The following is a 26,505-nucleotide window of genomic DNA, read 5'->3' on the forward strand; positions in this document are numbered from 1 at the left end:
AGACTGTGAGAACCAGGCATCCACCTCAGAGAGTGAGGAAAGTTCAGTTGAAGATGTGGAAGACTTGGAAAATTATTATGATTACTACTAGGTTATAGAAGTATGGAAAACAAAGCATGTAAAGCAGTTTTTGATTAAATATATTCATTTTACAACCAAATGGGGCCTAGGTTATGGCCATGTGGAACCCCACATTTGAATTATTGTACTGTAATTCTATATGCTTTGACAAAAGCTTGATTTGATACAATATGGAAAATATCATGACATTGATAAAACTCCAGAAATCTCTCCAAATGAGTTTTTTTTTTACCTTGGGGTTAACATTTTCTGTGGTACTGATGTTAATACGGAATATTTACAAAAAGTGATTACCTATAATAAATTCTCTACAAATCCATGTGATTATGTGTCCTAGGGTTTTTAAATTGACTTTTCCCAAAATAAACAACAGACAAATATTTTTCTAAAAATGATATGATTCAATCTACTGAAATGGGCACTACTGCGAGTGCCACCAATTACAGTTTTCAATGTAGAATTTCATAACAACATTTGATGAAAAGTGCTTGAACTCAGCTATCATTGTGACAAATTTCAATGTTGAGGGATCACTGATGACAAAATACCACTAGGTTGAATATCTATGTTGTACTTTATATTGGCCACTTTTCAGAAATGCTTATTTCAGGGAAGTGTTATAAAATGCATGACGACACACATAAAGCTACCACTGGTGCAATGCTATCACACATTTTCTAACTCTAGAGATGTATACCTTGCCAAAAATCACTATGAACATTATTCCCCTCAGATGGTACCGACCAACTCTACCGGCTCACAGAATATTACACAAAATTGCTTTACCTTTGTCATATTGAGTACTGGAATATATTGGCACATCAGGTAGTGAAACCAGACAGGTTGCTGTAGGAAATGGAATGTCAATGTTACCACATGAAGCTGCTCTTTTGAGGTCCAATTCAAGCACTAATCATACTTTTAAAGGAATAAGCAGTATTTGGTGCTCATAACCTGTTCTATTACCTGAACGATTGTTCTGTGTGTGGGGGGGGGGGGGGTGTCAGCTGTAACCATCCTGCTGCTATAATTAAATTGTATTGACACATTATGATTTGAAAAACAGCTTCACATCAATTGCAAATAGCAGAAAAAACTAAATGTCACTCCTAAACAACTTCCCCCCCCCCCATCACTGTTAAGATTTTATTATGCAATTATCTTCGATTTACCATTCCTGAACACAAATTCAAAACAATTAATCAAATAGACTTAAGGGGCCCAGCAGTAAAATTAAAATGTTCTGCTTTACTGTTAGGGAAGAAGCAGTGAGACTCATTATCAGGTTTAGAGAGATTCATTCCAGAAACAGTTCAAGCCAAGCTAGATTTATTTAATAAGGAATTTTAATGGCAGGTTCGTTACCAATGTATACCAAATATAATTCTCACCTTATATCTGTCTAACTTTAGTTCTAATGGGAAAAAAAATTGGCTGTATCTTGTAGACCATGACTAGTGTTCCTGAAGGGAATTGCCAACACAGCATTCATTCAGCCTTTCACATTGAAACAAGTGCTGAACTTATGCAAATATGCTGCAATAACTTTCTATTCCCAGACTCCACATATCAGAGACATTTTAATAGTGTTGAATTCCAACACCTTTGACAGAAGACAAGAGCTCCATCTCAAGTTTAGCATTCTGTCAGTCTTTCTAAAAAGGGGAAGAGCAGGAGAGCAAGAGCCTCAGAATTACACCATTTGAAACTTCGATGTTTCACTGGACTTCTCCAGGATCCAGAGACTGTGATTTCACGCACATGTACCAGGTAATTTTGCTTATGGGGAGAACAAAGGAGACAGGGCTAATTCAGTACCCATCTACTCCCACTCAAAAATTTAAGTCTTAGAAGAGAGATACCTGAAAGTACCTGTATTAAAGCATGCAAGGCATTAAACTAGGTTTAATGTTGCTACCCTTGTGGGGGGGGGGGGGGGGGGGGAGGGGAGAAAAAAGATGTCATCAGCAAAATTAATCAAATCTTTACAATAATGCAGGATTTAGTCATTTATCCAAACACAATTGGAAAACTATAGGGATCAGTCAGGATTAGCAAAGAATTAATTGGTTGCCACAAGTCAATTCTGTTGCCAGAGAATGGTTGCCAGAATGATTACCAGATATGGGTCCAAAGCATGTTTCATAATGTGTAAATTGATCAGGCAAATGAAACCCATCTAAAATTATAGAAGACAAATAGGTTTACTGATATCATTGACACCTTCTGGGACAATCTTCTGGGACCAGTATAATTGCTTCTGAATCCCAGGGAGAAATTAACTAAATCAATTCAAGATGTTTCTTTGGTTCTCCAACAATAATGCATGATTATGTACAGCTGTCATTTCAGGTCAGATAGTTTCTTTCCTGTAGTTTACATTCATATGACCTTTGCACTGGTAATATAACCTCCCATATTTGGGGTACAATATTCCCTCATGCCCTTTGATGTTATAAATCATGAATTCTCATGATTCCTAATATGGCTCCTAAAATTCTCTGTGTTATGATTAACATCCTAAATTCCACAGCGTGTCAAAATAAATCAGTTAGCTTTCTAACCAAACTGGCTCAGGCTTTGCAAGTAAGATCATAATATCCAATGGGGTTAGGATTTCATGGCCAATTAGTCAGTGTTTAAAAAACAGATAAATGAGTAAACAGAACAGCCAATTTGTGCACAGATTCTCTTAAGTATTTATTTGTAGCTTTTCTCTCTGCTATCTTGATCAGTGATGGATAATCTTGAAACATCAGTCCTACATTCCAGATTGTCCATCTTCCTTGCATCATCTTTGTCCCAGTGGCCATAGATGAATACTCATTCTTAAAGCCAGTGACCACTCAATGATATAGTGACTAGAAGTACTTAGTAAATGTTTGTGGAGTTTTTGAGTTAAGATAATCACCTACATATTCTTTCTCGGCAGTTTCTCAGTTAACTACTCCACAGAATCTCTCTTGCCCTCAAATGTTGAAAGTGGCTAAAAAGTCCAGTATCAAAAAAGCACCTGGGCTCCCTTTTTACTGCTTTTAAAGCAAAAGGAATGTTAATGGTCAAGTTTCTGCTCAGTTTTGATATACATTGACATTCATTATAAACTGATGCAAACACTCAGAATGTACAACTCCACAAGACAGGAGGCTTAATGTTTCAGGTCTAGAGTACTACTTTGCTTTGAAATGAGAACATCCAGCCAATCACATCAGGGCATCTTATTTTCTCTTACGAAACACACTGAAGACCATAGATTCTTAGCTGGGTAGCAATCCAAATTAACAAAATGATCCTTCCCCCAAAAGAGAATTTCTTGGAATTTTAAACAGTTTGCCTGTAACAATTTGGGCAATCATATTTCCAGAATAGCGTGCAAATTGTTACATGCTTTACTAGCTTGCACACATTCCCAAAGGAATTGCTACTATGGTAACTGCAGAAGTCACTGTCAGACACTGGAGCCATTTTATACTCAAGTTTCACCTAAACTATTTTGTTAAGTATATTGCCTGGAGAGAGAGAGAGCGAGAGGGAGAGAGAGGGAGAGAGAGGGAGAGAGAGGGAGAGAGAGGGAGAGAGAGGGAGAGAGAGGGAGAGAGAGGGAGAGAGAGGGAGAGAGAGGGAGAGAGAGGGAGAGAGAGGGAGAGAGAGGGAGAGAGAGAGAGAGAGAGAGAGAGAGAGAGAGAGAGAGAGAGAGAGAGAGAGGGAGAGGGAGAGGGAGAGAGGAGAGGGAGAGGGAGAGGGAGAGGGAGAGGGAGAGGGAGAGGGAGAGGGAGAGGGAGAGGGAGAGGGAGAGGGAGAGGGAGAGGGAGAGGGAGAGGGAGAGGGAGAGGGAGAGGGAGAGGGAGAGGGAGAGGGAGAGGGAGAGGGAGAGGGAGAGGGAGAGGGAGAGGGAGAGGGAGAGGGAGAGGGAGAGGGAGAGGGAGAGGGAGAGGGAGAGGGAGAGGGAGAGGGAGAGGGAGAGGGAGAGGGAGAGGGAGAGGGAGAGGGAGAGGGAGAGGGAGAGGGAGAGGGAGAGGGAGAGGGAGAGGGAGAGGGAGAGGGAGAGGGAGAGGGAGAGGGAGAGGGAGAGGGAGAGGGAGAGGGAGAGGGAGAGGGAGAGGGAGAGGGAGAGGGAGAGGGAGAGGGAGAGGGAGAGGGAGAGGGAGAGGGAGAGGAGAGAGAGAGAGAGAGAGAGAGAGAGAGAGAGAGAGAGAGAGAGAGAGAGAGAGAGAGAGAGAGAAAAGCCATTTTCTGGGTTTCCTTCTCCTCCACAAAAATCTTTCTTTAAAAAAAAGTGACTTTCTGCATTTAATTTGTTGGAAAAATTACACTGAAAAAGATAGGCTCTGATGCCTCTACTGGAGTAATGGGAGCTAATGTAAATATTTAATGATATCCACATTAATGGAATATGTAATAATGCATTTAAATTAGAGGCACTGTATGCCAACAGCCTCAATGGACTTTACAGCTAAATAATTCTTTAAAGAATAATCAATGTTGGATTATAAAATAGGGAAGACTGTACATAAGCAGAGTTTCTAAATGATGTAAAGCCCCTATTTTAAATTAATGTTAATGATTAGTTATGTATAGTTTCATATTTTGCACTGGTCTGGTGTCATTTTATTTTCTATAATGAACAGAAATTGTTCATTGATGGCAGTTGACCATTACAGATCATTCTTTAATGGGAAGATAAAGCAGTCAAAATGAAAAGCAGAAAGTAACGTTTTTTTATTGATGTTGACCTCTGATACTTTCACCAAATTAAGTGGAACCAATGCAGAATCCAAAAATAAATCAGTAAATATTTCAGAAAGAGGAAAAAAAAAATCACTAAAAGGATACACACTTTTTTCTGCCAATTTTATTCCCAGGCACCTGGATGAACTATGAGGTGGTGGTTTGGGTTAGGGATTCCAGGGAAGCATAGCAATGAAAATCATGGATTTTTACTGCATATTTACTGCACCGCTATTTATCCAACTGTAAAATGACTATTTCCAATTGATTTAATAAAGCTGTGTCTTTAAAGTTCTTTTATCCACAGGAGATAAAATTATGGCACATCATTTTTAAATGAATCAAGACTGCAGAAATGAGGGTTGCTTATTCTGTGAAAGATGATGTTTCATACAGAGCCTTTAACTGTCGGTTCCACCAATTCTACTACTATGGTTGGCCTGGCAACAATGTTCAACTATGTAAAGAAAAATGAGTCCCACGTTTGTAGGTTTGATACTAGTAATTAAATTTACAAGTTACTCAAGATTTGTGAAAGATACAGCATCTTAAAAAAAAATGCGGTTTCCATTTCTGAAACCTCCCATTGCCCAAGCAGAACACAAAATCCTAAAAGTACGGATGAGTTTCACCATGCCTAAAACAACAGACAGAGTTAGGTGGAATGCAGAACAGACCTTTAACTAGTTGCTATACCTTAGCGATGACTTTGGGGTTACAGAATTATGATTACACAATTCTTACTCGAGATGCATCAGCTCAGTAAATCACACGTGGTTACATGCATACTTATCCATAGACTGTACCAAGGCTTCAACAGACATATTGCTACTATGGTCCAAAAAACAAACAAACTGCATTTATATACGGCATTTCATGACCATGTATCATAAATTACTTCTGAAATATTACTTTTGAAATATTGTTCTAATGGCAAGGATAGCAAATTCCCACAAAAGGCAGATGGTAATGTTGCACCATCAATAACTCTCTCTGAGACGTAAAGGCCAGATATCGGCTATTATTGACTGGAAGAAGGAACAAACAGTGGTTGACCACCATACTACATCCTGGAGACAGAGAGGCCGGGCTCAGGCCTCAATCGCCTTTATCCAGGGGTCTGTGGGAGGAGCCACAGAAGCAGTCAGCAGGGGGCGTGTCCAGACAGGTATATGTAGTTCACCACATTCACCCCCCCTTTGTTTTAAAAGAGAGCCCCCACGTGGCAAAGTTTCTTACAAGTATATTTACAGGTTAAGTCTATCAGGTGGTCAAATCTGTCGCTGCGATCTACGTAGCACCGGCTGTGATTGCACAGGTGTTTGCACGGGAGACGGAGGTTGTGCTGGTTCCGGCCTAACTGGAGGTGTCAGCCCACTAGGCGTCAGTGATCCCTCACGTGTGTGCGAGGCACCTGGTATATACACGTACGAGATGCCCTGTATAGGAGTGTTGTGAGGAGTCTGTGTAGGGCTTGGTGTGCGCGGTATCATTCGGGTACAGGGTTCATAGTTACCGTGGAGCGTTCGGGGTAGTAGTCTGCTACTCCTGCGGGCGCCAGGTCACGGATGGAGACCGTGTTCTCCCGCCCATCAGGTAAGACCATGTAGGCATACTGGGGGTTCGCGTGTAGAAGGTGCACCCTCTCGACCAGCGGGGAGTATTTATTACTCCTCACATGTTTCCGGAGCAGCACTGGCCCTGGGGACGTCAGCCAAGCTGGTAGGGTGGTCCCAGTGGCAGACTTCCTGGGAAAACAGAATAGGCGCTCGTGAGGGGTGGCATTGGTGGACGTACATAACAGGGAATGGATAGAGTGGAGTGCCTCAGGGAGGACCTCCTGACATCAAGAGACCGGCAACCCTTTTGACATAAGGGCTAAAAGTGTGGCCTTCCACACTGTGGCATTCTCCCTCTCCACCTGTCCATTTCCCCGGGGATTATAACTCGTGGTCCGACTAGTAGCAATGCCCCGAGCTAGCAGGTACCAGTGCAGCTCGTCACTCATAAAGGAGGACCCTCTATCACTGTGGATATAGCAGGGATATCCGAAGAGCTTGCGCAGGGCTTTTATGACGGACGTGGTAGTGGTGTCGGGGCAGGGGATGGCAAAAGGGAACCGCGAGTACTCGTCGATAATATTGAGAAAATAGACATTGCGGTTGGTGGAGGGAAGGGGGCCCTTAAAATCAACACTCACTCACTCAAAGGGGCGGGTGGCCTTGACAAGTTGCGCCTTTTCTGGACGGTAGAAGTGCGGTTTGCACTCAACGCAGACTTGGCAGTCCCTGGTCATCGTCCTGATGTCCTCCAGGGAGTACGGCAGGTTCTGGGCTTCCACGAAATGGTAAAATTGGGTGACCCGCAGATGGTAAAGTTGTGCATGGAGGGTGTATAGCTGGTTGAGCTGTGCGCTAGCACACGCTCCCCGGGATAGTGCATCAGGGGGCTCATTGAGCCTTCCAGGCCAGTACAGGATGTCATAGTTGTAGGTGGAGAGTTCTATTCTCCACCGCAAAATTTTATTATTTTTGATTTTGCCCCGCTGTTGGTTGCTGAATATGAACACAACCGAGCGCTGGTCAGTCAGCAAGGTGAACCTTTTGCCGGTGAGATAGTGCCTCCAGTGCCTAATAGCTTCCACTATGGCCTGGGCTTCTTCCTCCACCGCGGAGTGCCAAATTTCAGAGCCTTGAAGGGTATGAGAAAAGAACGCTACTGGCCTGCCTGCCTGATTGAGGGTAGCAGCAAGCGCGAAATTGGAGGCGTCACTCTCTACTTGGAAGGGAATGGTCACGTCCACCGCATGCATCGTTGCTTTGGCAATGTCCCCTTTAAAGCAGCTGAAGGCCGTGCAGGCCTCGGCAGAGAGGGGGAAAAGTGGTAGACTTGACCAGGGGGCGGGCCTTGTCTGCATAATGGGGGACCCATTGGGCGTAATAGGAAAGGAAGCTCAGGCACCATCTGAGGGCTTTGAGAGTGGTGGGAAGAGGGAGTTCTAACGGGGCGCATATGGTCGGGATCAGGGCCAATGACCCCGTTTTCCACGACATACCCAAGGATAGCGAGTCGGGTGGTTCCGAACACACACTTGTCCCTATTATAAGTAAGGTTCAGGGCTTCAGCCACTTGGAAAAATTGTTGGAGGTTGGCGTTGTGATCCAGCCAGTCGTGACCACAGATGGTGATGTTATCCAGATAGGGAAATGTGGCCTTCAGTTGGCACTGGTCCACCATCCGGTCCATTTCCCTCTGGAAGACCGAGACACCATTTGTGACACCAAATGAGATGCGCGGGAAGTGATAGCGCCTGCCGCCCACCTTGAAGGCGGTGTAGGGGCGGTCCTCTGGGCAGATGGGGAGCTGGTGATAAGCGGATTTCAGATCTATTGTCTAGTACACCTTGTACTGAGCTATCTGGTTGACCATATCCGCGATGCGGGGTAGGGGGTACGCGTCAAGCTGCGTGAACCTATTGGTGGTTTGACTATAGTCCACGACTATCCTATTTTTCCGCCTGGTCCGAACAACAACCACCTGGGACCTCCAAGGGCTTGTGCTTAGCTCAATGATCCCCTCCCTGAGCAGCCACTGCACCTCTGACTGAATGAAGGCCCTGACCCCCACGCTGTACTTCCTGCTTTTAGTTGCCACAAGTTTACAGTCAGGGGTCAGGTTGGCGAACAGCAGTGGGAGAGGGATCTTGAGGGTGGAGAGGCTGCAAGTGGTGTCGGTAGCGCAGCTGTCGGCATGATGCTGGGTGGGACGTGTGGTTCGGGGTGTGTGTGTGTGTGTGTGGTCAGTAGCAGGGTATATGGCGAAGTCCCACAAAACAGTGAGCGGTGGGAGGGGCCCGTCATATACCACAGTCACACTTTCTTGGTAATGTTGATGAAGGGTGTTACGTACTCGTGACACATGACAGTGGAGCCCTTGTCACGTGACTGGGGTTGAAGCTGTACTGGACTTGAGGTGATGGTCTTGTGATGGTGGAATGATGTCATTTTCCCGCCAGTAGAGATCATGTGACAGGTTTTTTTTGTTTTTTTTTTACAGGTTATAAAAGGTAGACCCCACCCTGTGAGGAGGGGCAGTTCGGGGCTGGATTTGCCAGGTTGACTTCATGCCACTGCGTGTTTTAAGAGATGACGCAGTTTAGTTGAAGGATGAAGTTTTTATTTAATGCCTAAAGTTTAAAAGGTTATTGCCAGCAGGTTCTTTATGATTCTGTTAGTTCGAAATTAGAGGAGAGTGAAGATTCGAAGTTGGAAGTTAAAGATCGAGGAGAATCGCTTTCTACGGTGAAACGGGGGCGACCTTTGTTTGATCCTTATTCGGAAGGATTTCATTGACTATCTTCGTGTTAATCCCTGGGTTTTACTAGAAAGGATTGAAGGTAGTGGAGAAGGAAAGGTCAGTGTCTTTAAGCCGTTCTGTTTCGTGAATTCTTCGTGGGAAGTTCGACGTCAGGGATCGAAGCCAAGCGACGTGAAAGAGAATTTAAATCGTCCTATAAAGTCTCTCCTTTTAAATGGACTGTGAGCATATCGAACTTTTGGCAATACCACTTTAAAGAACTGTTTTGGAATATCACTTTACGAACTGTTTGGGCTGCCGCTCAGCAGCTGTTTCCGGTTACGGTAGTGTTTGTTTACTTTTGGGGGGTTTGTTTTCTGTGTTTAATAAACGTGTTGTTTGTTATAAGAAACCCTTGCCGATCTCATATATTTATCGTTGCCTGAATACGTAACAAGGGATAAACACTGACTAGCACAATGGGGTCAAAGTCATAGCTCTTCTTCAACAACTAAGGATCTTGTCGTCTAGAAACCAAATGGGGCCTCAGGCTTTAAAACTTTATCCTGAAGAATTCTGGCCATACTGGACTTCAGCAAATCATTGAGCTGAGTCATTGGGGTGAAATCTGAACCCAAAGCTTTTCTGACTGACTTAGCTTAACCAAAGTTTTATACAACTACAACATGACATTCTAACTTGTACTCAGCAAATGATGAAGGAAACTATGCCAAATTTATACCCTCTTTAGATTACTACCATCAGGTAACATGTACAGGAGCCTGAAAACCCACACTCGATGTTTTAGGAACATTTTTGGCATCAAATTTTTGGGCTGTCCATAAATGCTACCTCATTATACCTTTTTAACACCATTTACTTTTGTAACTAAAAGTATTTTTTGATTTGCACCGTACTACTCCAGCAAAGCATATTTCACATCACAAAGATAGTGATGATAAACCTGATTATGATCTGACCTACTCGAGGAGCTATGAACTTGCATTCTAAGGCTCTTTAAAGGGCCCTGCTGTTTATTAAATACATTCCTCTTATATCTGACCTCACCAAGTGCAACAACTCATACCTGTCTGGATTAAACTCAATCTGTTATTTCTCTGCTCATATTTCCAACTGGTCAATAACCTGCTGATTGTTTTGACAACTTTCCTCACTATTCACAACCCTGCTAATGTTTGCATCATCTACAAACTCACGGATCAACCTTCATGTCATTTATATACAAATCACAGGCCCCCCAAAACTGGTTCTTGTGTAACACCTCTGGTCACAGATCTCCAGTTAGAATAACTCTCCTCCACCAGTACCCTGTGTTTTCTATAGCCAAGCTAATTTGAAATCCAATCTACCAAGTTTCCATGCATTGTAATCTCCTGGACCAGTTTACCATGAGGGACCTTGTCAAAAGCTTTACTGAAATCTATATACAGTTCACAACATTCACAGCCCTACCCTGAATAATCTTTGTCACCTCCTCAAAAACGCAAACAAGTTTGTAAGTCATGATCTCCTTTCCACAAAGCCATACTGACTGTTCCCAAGAAGTAACAGGAGTAAAAGGACTATCCCAAGTCTGTGGAGATTTGGCATGACATCAAAAACTTTAGCAAACTTTCTAAAGATGTGCAGTGAATAATATTGACTGGCTGCATCACAGCCTGGTATGGAAACACCAATGCCTTTGAATGGAAAATCCTGTAAAAGGTAGTGGATTCGGCCCAGTATATCACATCTAAAGCCCTCTGAACCACTAAGCACATCTACATGAAATGCTGTCATAGGAAAGCAGCATTCAGAGATCCTTTTGACACAGGCCATGCTCTTTACTCCCTGTTGCCATTAGGTAGAAGGTACAAGAGCCTCAGAACTTGAATCACAAGGTTCAATAACAGTTACTACCCCTCAGCCATCAGGCTCTTGAACCAAAAGGGATAGTTACACTCAGTTGCCCATCCATTGAGATGTTCCCACAACCAATTGTCTCACTTCTTATTTCATTCTCACCATTTACTACTATTTATATTTGCAGCTGCACAGTTTGTTGCCTTCTGCACTCTGCTTGGTCTTTCATTGATCCTATTGTAGTTATTATTCTATAGATTTGCTAATTATGCATGCAGAAAATGAATCTCAGGGTTGTCCATGGTGACATATACAGCATGTACTTTGATAATATACAGTAATTTACTTAGAACTATACAAGAGCTAGTCAGTCATAATGAATTTTCACAAAATACTGGTTTAACTGCAACCAGACGGATGGTATTCATTTCTGGGTGCCACTCTAGGAGTGGAGTGAAGGCTTTAGGGAGAGTACAGAAGATTTATAAAAGTGATTCCAGAGATATAGAATATTAACCTCGTGGATAAACTGGATAAGCTGTGGCTGCTGTTATTGCATCAAGAAGGTTGTGAGGAGATCTGATGAAAGTTTATATGGAATAGAAAAACTTTTTCCTACTGGTAGAGAGGTGAAGAACTAGAAAACCAAGAATATAAGGTAACTTACAAGCAAGTATAACATGTGAATTTATTTTGTGGTCAGAAATGCACTGTCAGGGAAGTAGGAAGAGCAGATTTAACTATACAGTTTAGAAGAGAGCTCAGCTAGTGTCTTAAAGGGAAGAATTTACAATACAAGTAAGCTCCCCAGCATCTCTACTTCCTCGAGGCTTAAGAAAATTGGCAATTCCTCATTGACACCTACCAATTCCCCCCCGCCCACATATATAATTAAAATCTATATACACCATAGAAAGCATTCCATCCTGATGCACAAAAGCTTGGTATGGCAACTCCTCTGCCTATAGCCACACTAAGTGGTGGACAAAGAGTTAAAGAGTCAGAGATCACAGAAACAGGCCCTTCGCCTCATCTAGTCCTTGCTGAACTATTAATCTGCCTCATCCCATCAACCTGCACCAGGATTACAGCCCTTCATACACCTTCCATCCATTTACCTATCCAAATTTCTCTCAAATATTGAAGTTGAACCCACATGCACCACTTCCTTTGACATCTTGTTCCACACACTCCCTTAAGCATTTCACCCTTCACCTATGACATGCAGTTCTAGTCTCATCTAACCTCAGTGGAAAAAGCCTGCTTTCATTTACCTCATCTATACCCCTAATAATTTTGTCTACTTCTATCAAATCTTCCCTCAGTCTTCTACATTCAAAGGAATAAAGTCCTAACCTTTTCAATCTTTCCCTATAACTCAAGCTCTCAAGACCTGGCAACATCCTTGTCAATTTTCTCTGCATGCTTTCAATCTTATTGATATCTTTCCTGGAGTCAAGTGACCAGGACTACACACAATACTCCAAATGAGGCCTCACCAACATCTTCTACAACTTCAACATAACATCACAACTCATATCCTAAATACTTTGATTTATGAAAGCTAATGTGCCAAAGACTCTTTATGACCCTATCTACTTATAACTTCACTTTCAGGGAATTATGGATCTGTATTCCCAGATCCTTCTGTCCTACCACACTCAATGCCCTACTGTCCACTGTGCAAGTCCTACGCTGGTTTATCTTTCCAAAGTGCAATCTCTCACATTTGTCTGCATTAAATTCTATCTACCATTTTTTCAGCCAGACCAGATCCTTCTGCAAACTTTGACAGCCTTCCTTGCTGCCCCCTATGCCTCCAATCTTAGTGTCATCCACAAATTTGCTGATCCAATTTACTACATTATCACCTGGATCATTGATGTAGATGACAAACAATGATTGAGCCAGCATCAATCCCTGCAGCACACCACAGGTCACAGGTCTCCAGTCAGAGGGGCAACTATCTATAACCACTCTCTGACTTCTTCTGCAAAACCAATGTCTAATCCAATATATTACCTCATCCTGAATGCCAAGCAAATGGACCTTCTTGACCAACAACCAATGTGGGACTTTGACAAAAGCCTTGTCAATGTCCATGTAGATAACATCCACTGCCTTGCCTTCTTAAACGTTCCTGGCAACATACTTAAAAAAACAAGGAAGATTGGTTAGACATGACTTAACGCACATAAAGCCATGTTGACTATCTGTAGTCAGTCCCCGTCTCTCCAAAGACTTAGGTCCTACGCTGAAAGGCTCTTTCATGGATGTGGATTCATTTATGGGGGACTCTGCTTTTAACGTTTAGTGTCCTCGGCGCTGAAGGCGCTCACGGCTATGGACTCACTTTTGGGTGACAGTGCAGTTCATGGTCCATGTACTTTTGTTTACTTTATTTTCACTATTTGTGCAATTAGATCGAGGCACTTCAGCATGGAATTGGCTCTGTGTACTGTGGCCTGCAACCATCAAAACAGCGCTTAATTAATTGACTCAGTGCCTGTGGCTTCTGGACCATTTTGAGGACTCTGCAGTTTTATGTTAAAAGTTCTTTGTTTGCTCGCTTTTTGCCGTTTGCATGATTTGTTCTCATTTTATCGCATGTTGGCTGTTTGATGGTCTTTGTTGTTGAGGTTTTTCTTTAAAAGGGTTTTATGGTGTTTCTTTTCTTTGTGGTTGCCTGCAGGAAGGAGAATCTCGGGTTTGTACACTGTATACATACTTTGATGCCTTTAAAATATCTCTGCTAGGCCCCTACAATTTCTGGACTAGCCTCCCACAAGGTCCAAGGGAACAGCATGTCAAGCCCTACAGATTTATCTGCCCTAATTTGCCTCAAGACAGCAAACATCTCCTCCTCTGTAATCTGTACGAGGACCACGATTTCACTACGGATCGCCTCACTTCTATAAACTCTATGTCCATCTCCCAAGTAAATGTATATATACAAAAAATACATTTAAGATCTCCCCATCTCCTTCAGTTCCATGCATAGATTGCTGCCATGACCTTCAAGAGGACCAATTTTGTCCTTTGCTAATCTTTTGCTCTTAATACATCTGTAGAAGCCTTTGAGATTCTCCTTCACCTTGACTGCAAGAGTGATCTCATGCCCTCTTCTCTTGCATTTCTTATACTCAAGTAAAAGTGTCCCCGTTTTTCGAATATTCGCTTTACGACACCTCGCTGTTATGAATGACCTATATTAGTTACCTGCTTTCACTAACAGAAGGTGTTTACACTGTTACGAAAAATTGCAGCACGCGCCAAGCAGCCGAGCTTCTCCCCCGGAACTGCATTCTAGCTAGCATTGCTTAAACATGTGCCTGTGAGTATCTGTGCTTTATGCCAATTTATTTTGTGCATCCGTTAGCAAGATGAGTTCTAAGGTATTGGAAAAAGCCTAATAGAGCGTGCAAGGGTGTTACACTTAGCGTAAAACTAGACGTAATAAAGTGTTCCGATCATGGTGAACGAAGTAAGGACATAGTGAGTTTGGCTTGTGCAAGTTGACAAAGATGACGTTGAAGAGGTTTTGGCATCCCATGACCAAGAACTGACAGATGAAGAGATGATGAAGAGGAAAGGATAACAATTGAAGCCGAACGCAGTAGTGAACAGCCTGAAAGTGAAGTCATCCAGGAACTGAATGTGAAGCAATTGCGTGAGAGTTTCACTGCGATTGACAAAGCTGCGATGATTGCAGAAAAGCATGACTTTAATTTTGAAAGGGTATGTAGGTTTAGGGCATATTTGTAGAATGGTTTGAGTGCTTACAAAGAACTGTATGTTAGAAAAATGTGCCAGGCTAAGCAGTCAAGCATACCGTCATTTTTCAAGCCTTCCACATCAGCCAGAGTGTAATATTAAGAAGTTAGCATCTCGTAGGCCGCTTGTAACCCTGGCTATTGATTTATTTATAAAAAGTCATAGCAGCTATGAGCTTGAGAAAAAGAATATAAATGCACAAATGCTTTCCCATAGGATAAGCTGAGCGGGTGACGACAGCCTTGGTGTGGGAAACATATACTGCTTTGTGTTCCTTACGGCACCTATAATATAAGGGAGTGACTATTTAAAAGGGCAGCAGACTTTGGGTGATGGGCTTATGCATGTCTGTATCCAGACAAAATAGCAATTAAAACTGTTATTCGAACAAATTATGACTGATAACATTAACAATACTCATCTGTAGAGAAACTAAGGGGGTGAACCCACATGTATCTGTGTACATGACTGCATGATATAAAAAGAACTGTATTTGCTTCAGGAGACAGAGACCCTCGAAGCAGCCTCTGACAGAGATTGCTTAAAGAGGGTTCTCTCAAGTAACTTGCTAATAAAGATTTAGTTACTTTCACCCTAGTACGTGGTGTCTTTGCATTGGGTAGATCGAAAGAAATTTATAACAAGATGAAACTCGACCTTTGACAATGAGACAGGCAGACATAGAAGGTGACCTGCCTGTCCTGATGTAAACAGACGACAATGAGACGATACCCCAGTCTGCCACCACCTCAACCTTCGACAACTCAGCCTAACACACCATCAGTGTGCTCACTATCTTCCTGATTCTGGTAAGTGAAACTACACTGGACAGACATTACTTCTACTTTATATAGGCTGTGTATTTTTATGTGTTATTTGGAATCGTTTGGCAACTTCATAGCGTAGAGGTTACTGGAAAGAGTGCTTCTGCTGAGAGCACTTGTGCCAAGTGTTTTTGCTGCGAGTGCTGCCCAGAGCACTTGTGTGAGATTTTCTTTATGGTGGACAGTGCTGTAATAATTGCAGAAAGGTATTCCTACTTTATATAGTCTATATATTTATCAGATCATTCCTGCTTTTACTATATATTACTGTTATTTTAGGTTTTATGTGTTATTTGGCATGATTTGGTAGGTTATTTTTTGGGTCTGTGAATGGTCACAAATTTTCCCCATATAAATAAATGGTAATTGCTTCTTCACTTTACAACATTCCGGCTTACAAACCATTTCATAGGAACATTCCATCTTCGAATAGCAGGGGAAACCTGTACTTCATTTGTTCCTTCTTGCCTATACCTGCTATATCCCTCCTTCTTCTTAAGTGGATCTCAATACACTTCAAAACTAGTTTCCCAAATCCATTATTCTTGCCTTTTAGTCAGCCAGGGATATACAAACTCTGTACTCTCAAATGTTCACTTTTGAAAGCCTTACACTTACTAAGCACACCTTCGCCAGAAAGCAACCCGTCCCAATCCACACGTCAGATCTTTTTTGATACCGTCAAAAGAAAATCTGCCTTTCTCCATTTAGAATCTCAACCAGAGGACCAGACCAATATACTTACCTATAATTATCTTGAAACTACTCCCCAGGTTTCTGAAAGAGGTAGCTGAAGAGATCGTTGAGGTATTAGTAATAATCTTTTATGAATCACCAGATTCTGGGGTAACTGGAAAATTCAGTACTGGAAGCAAAGTGTTTCCCTACACAATCTTCTGTCACCTGCCCTGAATTCTTTCCCAGCAGGAGATCTGATATCAAGTTCTCTCTAGATGGGACCTCTATACATGGATTAAGGAAACTTTCCTGAACACAGGAAAGGACACAGCTGAGTAAATGACGATAACCAGCCTCTTCTCTCATGGACTGCCTGCTACATGCCGTCTCAGGAAAGCAAAATTCAAAGTAAATTTATTATCAAAGTACATACAGTGCCTATAAAAAGGTATGCATCTCCCTTGGAAGTTTTCATATTTTATTGTTTTACAACATTGAATCACAATGGATTTAATTTGGTGTTTTTGCCACTGATCAACATAAAAAGACTCTTGTGTCAAAGTGAAAACAAATCTCTACAAAGTGATCGAAATTAAACTCAAAGATTAAAACACAAAATAATTGATTGCATGAGTATTTACTACCTTCAAATCAGTATTTACTAGATGCACCTTTGGCAGCAATTACATGCTTGAGTCTGTGTGGATAGGTCTCTATCAGCTTTGCACATCTGGACGCTGCAATTTTCTCCCCATACTTCTTTACAATCTATCAGATTGCACGAGTGAACAGCCCGTTTAAAGTCCAACCACAAACTCTCAATTGTATTCAAGTCTGGACTCTGACTTGGCCAGTCCAGGACATTAACTTTGTTGTTTTTAAGTCATTCCTTTTTAAGCATTAGGTTGCTGGAAAACAATTTGTCTCCCAAGTCGTAGTTCTCTTGCATATTGCATTAGAATTTCCTCCAGGTTTTCCCTGTATTTTGCTGCATTCATTTTACCCTCTACCTTCACAAGCATTCCAACACCTGCTGCAGTGAAGCATCCCCACAGCATGATGCAACCACTACCATGCTTCGTGGTAGGTATGTGAGTTTTTGATGATGTGTGGTATTTGGCTTACGCCAAACATAGCGTTTAGTCTGATGGCCAAAAAGCTCAATTTTGGTTTCATCAGACCCTAGAACCTTCTTCCAGCCAACGTCAGAGTCTCCCACATGCCTTGTGGCAAACTCTAGCTGAAATTGCATGTGTTTTTTTTAAATAACAGTGACTTTCTCTTTGCCACTCTCCCATAAAACTGCGACTGGTGAAGCACCCAGGCAACAGTGTTGTACGTGCGGTCTCTCCCATCTCAGCCACTGAAACTTGAAACTCCTCTAGAGCTGTCATAGATCTCTTGGTAGCCTCCCTCACTAGTCCCCTTCTTGCAAAGTCACTCAGTTTTTGTGGACGGCCTGCTCTAGGCAGATTAATTTGATTGACTTAACTATACCCCAAGGGATATTCAATGACTTGGAAATCCATCTCAATCAATAACCTTTTTGCGGAGTTGCTTGGAGTGTTTTTTTTTTGTCTTCATGGTGTAATTATTGCCCAGATAATGATACTCCAACATTTGGACCTTCCAGATACATTTGTATTTATACCACTATCAATTGAAACACCTTGACTGCATGTAGGTCTCCAAAACCAGATCTCCATTTAACTAATTATGTGAGTACAGGACTACGGTGGGAAACTTTGTCACATGGTGCGAGCAGAATCATCTGCAGCTTAATGTGAAAAAGACCAAGGATCTGGTGGTGGACCTGAGGAGGGCTAAGGCACCGGTGACCCGTTTCCATCCAAGGGGTCAATGTGGACATGGTGGAGGATTACAAATACCTGGGGATACAAATTGACAATAAACTACACTGGTCAAAGAACACTAAGGCTGTCTACAAGAAGAGTCAGAGCCATCTCTATTTCCTGAGGAGACTGAGTCCTTTAACATCTGCCGGACGATGCTGAGGATGTTCTACGAGTCTGTGGTGGCCAGTGCTATCATGTTTGCTGTTGTGTGCTGGGGCAGCAGGCTGAGGGTAGCAGACACCAACAGAATCAACAAACTCATTCGTAAGGCCAGTGACGTTGTGGGGGTGGAACTGGACTCTTGACAGTGGTGTCTGAAAAGAGGATGCTGTCCAAGTTGCATGTCATCTTAGACAATGTCTCCCATCCACTCCATAATGTACTGGTTAGGCACAGGAGTACATTCAGCCAGAGACTCATTCCACCGAGATGCAACAATGAGCGTCATAGGAAGTCATTCCTGCCTGTGGCCATCAAACTTTACAACTCCTCCCTCAGAATGTCAGACACCCTGAGCCAATAGGCTGGTCCGAGACTTATTTCCACTTGGCATTATTTACTTATTATTATTTATTTATGGTTTTATATTGCTATATCTCTACACCATTCTTGGTTGGTGCAACTGTAACGAAACCCAATTTCCCTCGGGATCAATAAAGTATGTCTGTCTGTCTGCCTGACTTCTAAAATCAATTGGCTACCCCAGTGATGATTTGTTGAGTCATATTATGCCATCAATAATTGAGTTTTATATTTGTATTTAATTTAGATCACTTTGCCATAAAAAAGTATTTTTCTGTTGTTTGGTGTCAAAAAAAAGTCAAATTAAGTTCACTCTGGTTCAATGTTGTAAAACAATAAAACATGAGAACTTCCAAGTGGGGGGAATACTTTTTATAGGCACTCTATATGTCACCATGTACAACCCTGAGATTTGTTTTCTTGCCGGCATCCTCAGCAAATCTAAGAACCATAAAGACTGCACCCAAAAGGGTGAATGGACAACCAACGTAGAAAAGACAAACTACAAACAGAAAAATAATAAATAACTAATAAAAATTGAGAACATGAGATGAGGAGTCCTTGAAAGCGAGTCCATAATTTGTGGGAACCATTCAGTGATAGGAAATGTGAAGTTAAAGAGCCTGATGGTTGAAGGGTAGTAACTGTACCTGATCCTAGCAGCATTCAGACTTCAAGCTTTTTCTAGCCGCCCAAACAAATTGACAAAAGGAGGCTCTATACAGGTAGGGGCGAGTGATTTACAAAGCAGTGTTTGTGAGCTTTTGGCTCAGAGAAAGGGAGTGAGAAGGTGACTGCAGTGATAGGGGATTTGATACAGGATTAGACACGAGTTTTGTGGACGTGAAGGAGATGCCCAAATGGCATGTTGCCTCCCAGGTGACAGGGTCGGGGACATCTTGAATCAGGCCTATGGCATTCTGAAGAGGGATGGTAAGCAGAGAGGTCTTTGTAAGTATTGGCACCAAAGACATAGATAGGGAAAGGGAAGAGGTTCTGAAGAGGGAATTTAGGGAGTTAGGTAGAAAGCTGAAAAGCAGTACCACCAGAGTAGTAATCACTGGTTTGCTACCTGCACCATGCACCAGTGAGGTTAAGAATAGATTGATTTGACAGATTCTTCAGCGTGGCTGAGGAATCGGTACAGAGCTTCAGATTTCTGGACCAATGGAATAGATCTCTTGGCAGGTGAGGGGTGGGGGGGGGGGGAAGTATGGCCTGTACAAAAAGGTTAGGTTACACCTGAACCTAAGGGGGACCAATATCCTCGAGGGCAGGTTTGCTAGAGCTGTTGCAGACAGTTTAAACTAATTTGGCAGGAGGATGAGATTTTATATATATATATATAAAAAGAGTAAAGGTGAGATTAGATATCAGATCACTGGAAAATAATGCTAGAGGTAGTAATGGAGGATAAGGAAATTATCTTCCATTACTACCTCTTAAAAGTATTTTGCCTCCATTTTCACTATGGAAGGTACTAGCAGTTTTTCCACAAGTTCAAAGTGTCAAGGGCAGGAGTGAGTGCAGTTGCTATTACTAGGGAGGTGCTTAGGAAGTTGAAAAGTCTGAAGGTAGATAAGACACCAGAAGGACCACACTCCAGGTTTCTGAACAAGATAGCTGAAGAGATTGTGGAGGCATTAGTAATGATCTTTAAGAATCACTAGATTCTGGAGGTCTGGAAAACTGCAAATGTCACCCCACTCTTTAAGAAGGGACAGAAGCAAGACAGGAAATTATAGGCCATTTAACAGACAAGATTGACAAAGGAGAATCAATGCACGTTGAGTACTTGGATTTCCAGAAGGCCTTTAACAAAGTGCTGCACATGAGGCTGCTTAACAAGATACAAGCCTATGGTATTATAGGAAAGATACTAGCATAGAGTTTTAGCTGACTGGCAAGAGACAAAGAGTGGAAATAAAGGGAGCCTTTTCTGGTTGACTGCCGGTAAGTAGTGGTGTTCCACGGGGATTGATATTGGGACCACTTCTTTAAATGTGAAATGCCAATGATTTCGATGAGAGAATTGATGACTTTATGGCCAGGTTTGTGGATGATTCGTAGATAGGTGGATGAAATGTTGAGAAAGCAGAGAAGCTACAGAAGGATTTAGTCAGATTAGGATAATGGGCAAAGAAGTGGTTGGTGGAATATAGTGTCATGAAGTGTTTGGTCATGTACTTTAGTCAAAGAAATAAAAGCATACACTATATTCTAAACAAGGAGAAAATTCAAAAATCCAATGAGTAAAAAGACACGAGTCTTTGTGTAGGATTTCCTAAAAAAAAAAGGATGTGCTGACATTGGAAGGGGTTCAGAGAAAGCTCATGAGAATAATTCCAGGAGGAAAGAAAGGGGAATTTGAAGACACTGGGCCTGTACTTGTTAAAATGTTAAAAGGTCCAAATACAGTCAATGTGGAGAAGATGTATGCTATGGTAGGAGAATCCGCCTCAGAAAAGAGGAGCATCCATTCAGAACAGAGGTGAGGAGGAATTTCTTTCACTGGAGGGTAGTGAATCTGTGGAGTTCTTTGCCACAGGCAGCTTTGGGGACCAGGTCCTTGGATGTATTTAAGACAGAGGTTGATAGGTTCTTTATTAGTCAGGGTGTGAAAGTTTACAGGGAGAAAGCAGGAGAATGGAGTTGAGAGGGAAAATGGATCAGCCATGATGAAATAGTGTAGCCGACTCAATGGGCTTAATGGTTTAAATACTGCCTCTATACCTTATTGGTCTTGTAGTTTAGTGATGTGTTTCGTGGGGATGATAGTGTTGAAAGCTGAGCTGCAGTCAACGAAGAGCATTTGACATGTGCATCTTAATTGTCCAGGGGTTCCATTAGATCATAAACTTTATTCAGTTCCACAGTTGAATGAAGGGCAAACGAGGAGGCATCTGCTGCTGCCCTTCTGTGAAGGTAGGCAAATTGGAGCAGATGCAGGTCACTGCTCAGCAGGAGGAAAGAAGTTATGACCAACTTCTTAAAGCATTTCATCATGATGGACGCATGTGCTAATGGGTGATAGGTATTGAGGCAGATAGTACATTCTTCTTGAACACCAGTATAAAAATTATGCCTGTTTGAAGTAGTTGAGTACCTCAGACGGTCAAAGCAAAAAAAAAGTTGAATTATTCCAGTTGCTTTCTTCACCATCTGTGGTTCCATTTTCAGGGAACTATATACACATATTCCTTGGTTTCTCTCATCTACAGCACTATACATCTTACACCTCAATTATAGAAGCATTTCAGATTATTCAAAATAAAACAATTCTGATATATCCAATTCTTTCTCATTAGTAAAATTTCCAGTCTGGTCAAAATCCGTGTTAATCTCCACTCCACTTATTTTAGTCAAATCACATCTTTCCGAACCACACTCAAACACTCAATTGTATGCAGTTTGAGCATAACCTTCCTTCTCTTATATTCTAGATCTTAACCAATCAAGAAAAAGTATTCCAAATGAATTTTTAAAAGTACCTCATTAATAGTTCTGCTTCCTTTGAGGTTTTGGGAATATACACTATAAATAGACCTTTGTTCTTTCCTACCACTGAACATTCTGCTTCTTGAACTGCATTTTCTTATTTTAACTCATGGTTCTTTTGTAAACAAAAATTAATATGATCTTATGAAAAATAATATCAAAAATGTTTCATGTATCGTTCGTCTCCTTTCAGGCTGAAAACATCCAATCTGATTGCAATTTTTTTTATATAAATCATTTGACAAGATCAATACATTGAGTCTTCTGTACATTTTGTGCATAATCCTGTGCATGTCAGTTCCAAAACTTTTCATCTTTGTTTTCAGAATTCGTCCATAACAATTGCCCTTCCCTATCTGCACAATTTCCATCATCCCTACAACTCAAGGTATCTGGATTTGTTTGAACATTCCCAAATTTATTGCTTCACCACTGGCAGCTATACTTTTAACTTCCCTTCTTTTGGATATTCCCTCTATGACCAACTATGACATCTGCCCCTCAGGAACCTTATCTAGATTAGTATCAAATTTTATTTGACTGTGTTCCTATTAAATGCCTCAAGACTGCTTTTCCTACATTACAAAATGAATCATATGCAAATAGTTTTTATTAAAGCACAAGATGAAACACGAAAGCATCAAAACATTTACAACGTAAATTTTATGTCATATGGAAAAAGGCAAAACAACTGGGTAATTCACCTTCTGAGAAACGTGACCATTGACATGATTTGATAGAAATATGCAAAATGGCAAATCTGGAAGACAGATCCAAAATAAAAGTTCCAAATTAAGTTATAAAGACCTGGTCAAAGAACAGATTGAATTAGTGAAAGCCAAACATGGAACTAACGTTAGTTTGTTCGAGTGATCAATATACATTAAAAAAAAGGAACTCAGGGGTTACTTGACAAGCGTTAGGGGAGGAAACTGGTTACATTTTTGGAATTGAGTTCAAATCCAGTCCCATGTTAAAGGGATAAAAGTCATGTTGTTCTCTATGCTGTAAGAACATCAACTGAAGCAAGCTTGGACTACATCCATTTGATTCCTGTTTAACAGATGTTCGCAGCATGATTTGCTAGAAAATGCAAATTTAAATTAAAAATTTAGAAAAGCTGGTACTGAAAGTGGAAAAGAAACATCGTTCCACTGGAATACACCTCTGAGTTGGGCGAATGAGGGAACAGAAGAAATAGGGTCACACACCAAGTGCAGTTGCTGCCCCACAAATCCAGTGACCTGGGCTCAATCACGTTATCCAGTGCATTTGTATGGCATTTACAAAGCTGCACTCCAGCCCTACCTTGGATACTCTAACCAGCAAGAGTTCTGCTTTCCTTTACCATCAGGAAGGGAAAAGTGTGATAACTCAAAGAATTTACAGCCATTTCTGTGACACCAGAGACAAGAGATTCATTTGGCAGGGCGTTCAAAACATAATGGACTAAAAAGTCCATCCTGCATTTCAATAACTGTGACATCTTTCTTCCAGATAGACTTAATGTCTTTTACTCGGTCATGATGGAATGGCAGAACACTCAATGGGCTGAATGGCCTAATTCTGGTCCTATGTCTTATGGTCTTGCACATAACGATGTGCCAGTAGGGAAAGCCCCTCTCCCTTCACCCAAGGTGCAAGCACTCTGGCTGCAGCTGATGCGAGGTTTCCACTTCCTGTTAGAAACATTTTCTCCTCGTAGAACTACACGAGAAAGAAACACACTATCCAAAAGTCAGTATATTTGACAGTGCAGTGCATCACTCCCCTTATGTGCTTTGTGGAGCTTGACAAATCCACCAGATTACAAGACATTTCTACCAAATCAATTAGAGAGGTAAACACAGGAGATTCATGAATGAAGATATGCATCAGTATACCATTTCGATGGAGAAAAAAAATCAGCATGGAAATCAAACAAGAAGGTGGGAAAATAAACAAAAGTAAGAGCTAATTTTTTTGTACAAGAAATATCCCAGGAAACATTAAAAAGGGGAAATAAAAAAAAAATCTATTTTCCTAACAAAAATCTCTCTGCTTTCCTCTTACTTATATTGGTAATATTATCTTAAACCAAGTGTTTTAAAATCATGTGGCAATCTATTCACCTCAGGTGTAATTAGTACCGTCAATCTTGGGGGGGGGGGGGGTGCGAGGGAGAGGATTCGATCAATCAGCACAGGAGTCAAGGAATTTATGCTGCGAAACCCTTTCAGGCTGCTTGCAGCATTTTATTCTCAGCCTCAAGTGGTATTAAAGATGGATTCCCTCTTGGTTTGGTTAATTCCATATCTTAATCAACGACGAAAAATACCGAGCTGATTCGAAAGCTCACATAATAGTCAATTGATTATTGGTTGACCCACTCTCCAGGTGAAGGGGACCATCGGAACGGACCGCACACCAGACCGATGTTTTTTTTTAATTACATGACAACCATGAGATTCTATACTTTCACCGAACATTTAGTAGTTTCAGTGCGTCACTTCCAGAGGGATAAGGAAGGGGAAGAATATTGATTAATTTCCCAAGCACTACTACAAACAATGCCACAAGAGAACCGAACACATCTTGCAAGCAGAGATATAGTCGGCTTGATGGGATTTTACACGGATCACCTTGAACTCCGAAATATGCTTTGTGTCGCAAGAAATCCCAACTCAGCGTTACTATTTACAATGCAATTCGATACCCAATGAAGCAATGTTTTCTACAGCACATAAATCGTCCTTTGTTGCATTATTACATACTCTGAGTGACAATAAAGACCGCCCAGGCGGCTGGCTTACTTTTTTAAAAAAAAATCCAGCCGAATAAAAGCAATACATTAGAGAGCAACCCGTTCTGAAAAGAACGTTTATGATATCTTTACAAAAAAAACCCAGCGCTTCAGATAAAGACGGTGCTGACAGCGCTCAGAGAGAATGCCCGGTGTACACACACGCAGCATTCGGTACGTACAGGAGGGTTACGGCTGTGTGTGGAAGGAAGTGGACTGGGCACGACCCGGGTTTTTTTTTGGGAGGGGGAGCGGCGGTTGCAGCTGCCCGCGCTCGCGCTGCGCCCTGGCCATTCATTCGGTGCAGACCCCGTCCGCGCGCGCAGCAGACCGCGGCCGCCTCACGTGACGGCGCCCCGCCGGTCCGGCTGACGACCGTTAAATCGCCGGCGGTGCTCGCCATCCCGCTCCCCCTCCCTCCCCATCCGCGGACCGTCCCTCCCCATACAAACCGAGGAGCTTCCCTAAACGTAAAACACTGGCTCGCAACAGACGGATTCACCCACCTGGATGTAGTAGTGACTGCCGCAGATCTTCCTCAGGGAGGCCCAGGGAAGCAGTCCCCTCGCCATGGCAATGTAGCACATCCACTCCGGCCGCCCGCCCGCCTCCCTATTTCATCGCTTCCCTCTGGTAACGTTCACTCGCCCTCGAACAGTTCGCAGCCACCTAAATAAAGCCCACGCAAATCACCACCGGTATCCGGCGTGCTCATTAGGAGCTTCATTTGCCTCCTTTGCTCGCCTGCTTCAGAGCAGGAGCTGTCATTTGCTGCTCCGGCGGTTCCGACCACTTTGCGTTTAAAGGCGCTCTGCCGCCCGGCAGCTTTTTGGAACGCGGCCAGGAGTTAGCCGACACAATTTCTCCCTCCAACTGCAGACAAAAAGAACAGCGAACGTGACTTTGTGAATCATTAAAGCAGGGGCTGGGCTCGCACAGGGGACGAATGCCTAATAAATCGAGCACATAATGTGAAGTGAAGCCAATGTACGAAAAGCAGCAGGCACTTCTGGCCATCAAACTGTGATATGAGAACATGCTGATAAATAGTTATATCAGGAATGTCCCATATTTGACCCTAAGTATCTGGTAATTTATGAAAATCACCAGGGATTTTAGATAGCTGCAGTTTATTGTAGGAGATAAATCTTGTTCTGTCAGAATTAGGCACTTACATAGGTTTTTCAGTGCATACTCCAACGGACACATAAACTCCAACTTTGTGTGGGGGTGGGGGGGGGGTGGTAGGACTGCGATTCATTCTTCTGAAGTAGGATTTGTACCTATTATCTGTGATACTACTGACCGAACTACTGAAGTAAAAGGGGCAAAAAAATTTGCTTAGCTTGCACCTTTTACTCAAAGGGATTTTCAGCCAATTTATTGAAATGCAGCCAATTGCTGTAATGTGATTAAGGAAACATCCTACAACAATGAGATCAATAGGTAATTGATTTTAGTGATGTTTGTTGTGACATAAATTTTAGTTAGGACACAGGGAAATGTTTGTTTGGTATAAATCATCCTCTGAAATCCCCAGATTAGGATCTGCACCATGCCACATTCCGATTCTGAGGTAAGCAACTAAAATCTTTTGCATTAC

General features: G+C 42.1%; 1 protein-coding gene across 3 annotated transcripts in view; it reads right to left on the reverse strand.

Moving 5' to 3' along the window:
* LOC132401744 (divergent protein kinase domain 1A-like) overlaps positions 1–25,746 on the reverse strand; it is a 77,688-nt gene extending 51,942 nt beyond the window's left edge. The window contains exons 1-2 of one of the 3 annotated variants that reach the window (XM_059983897.1): positions 25,409–25,746; positions 868–927 (exon numbers count right to left, since the gene is read on the reverse strand). In XM_059983897.1, the coding sequence (XP_059839880.1) occupies positions 868–927; positions 25,409–25,489 (141 nt within the window). In that variant the 5' untranslated portion in view covers positions 25,490–25,746. The remainder of the gene's footprint in view (positions 1–867; positions 928–25,408) is intronic. The other 2 variants (XM_059983895.1, XM_059983896.1) reach the window with 2 other exon arrangements.
* Between the last annotated feature and the right edge of the window lie 759 nt (positions 25,747–26,505).

Source organism: Hypanus sabinus, chromosome 11, assembly GCF_030144855.1.
Source record: "Hypanus sabinus isolate sHypSab1 chromosome 11, sHypSab1.hap1, whole genome shotgun sequence".
Classification (NCBI taxonomy): Eukaryota; Metazoa; Chordata; class Chondrichthyes; order Myliobatiformes; family Dasyatidae; genus Hypanus; species Hypanus sabinus.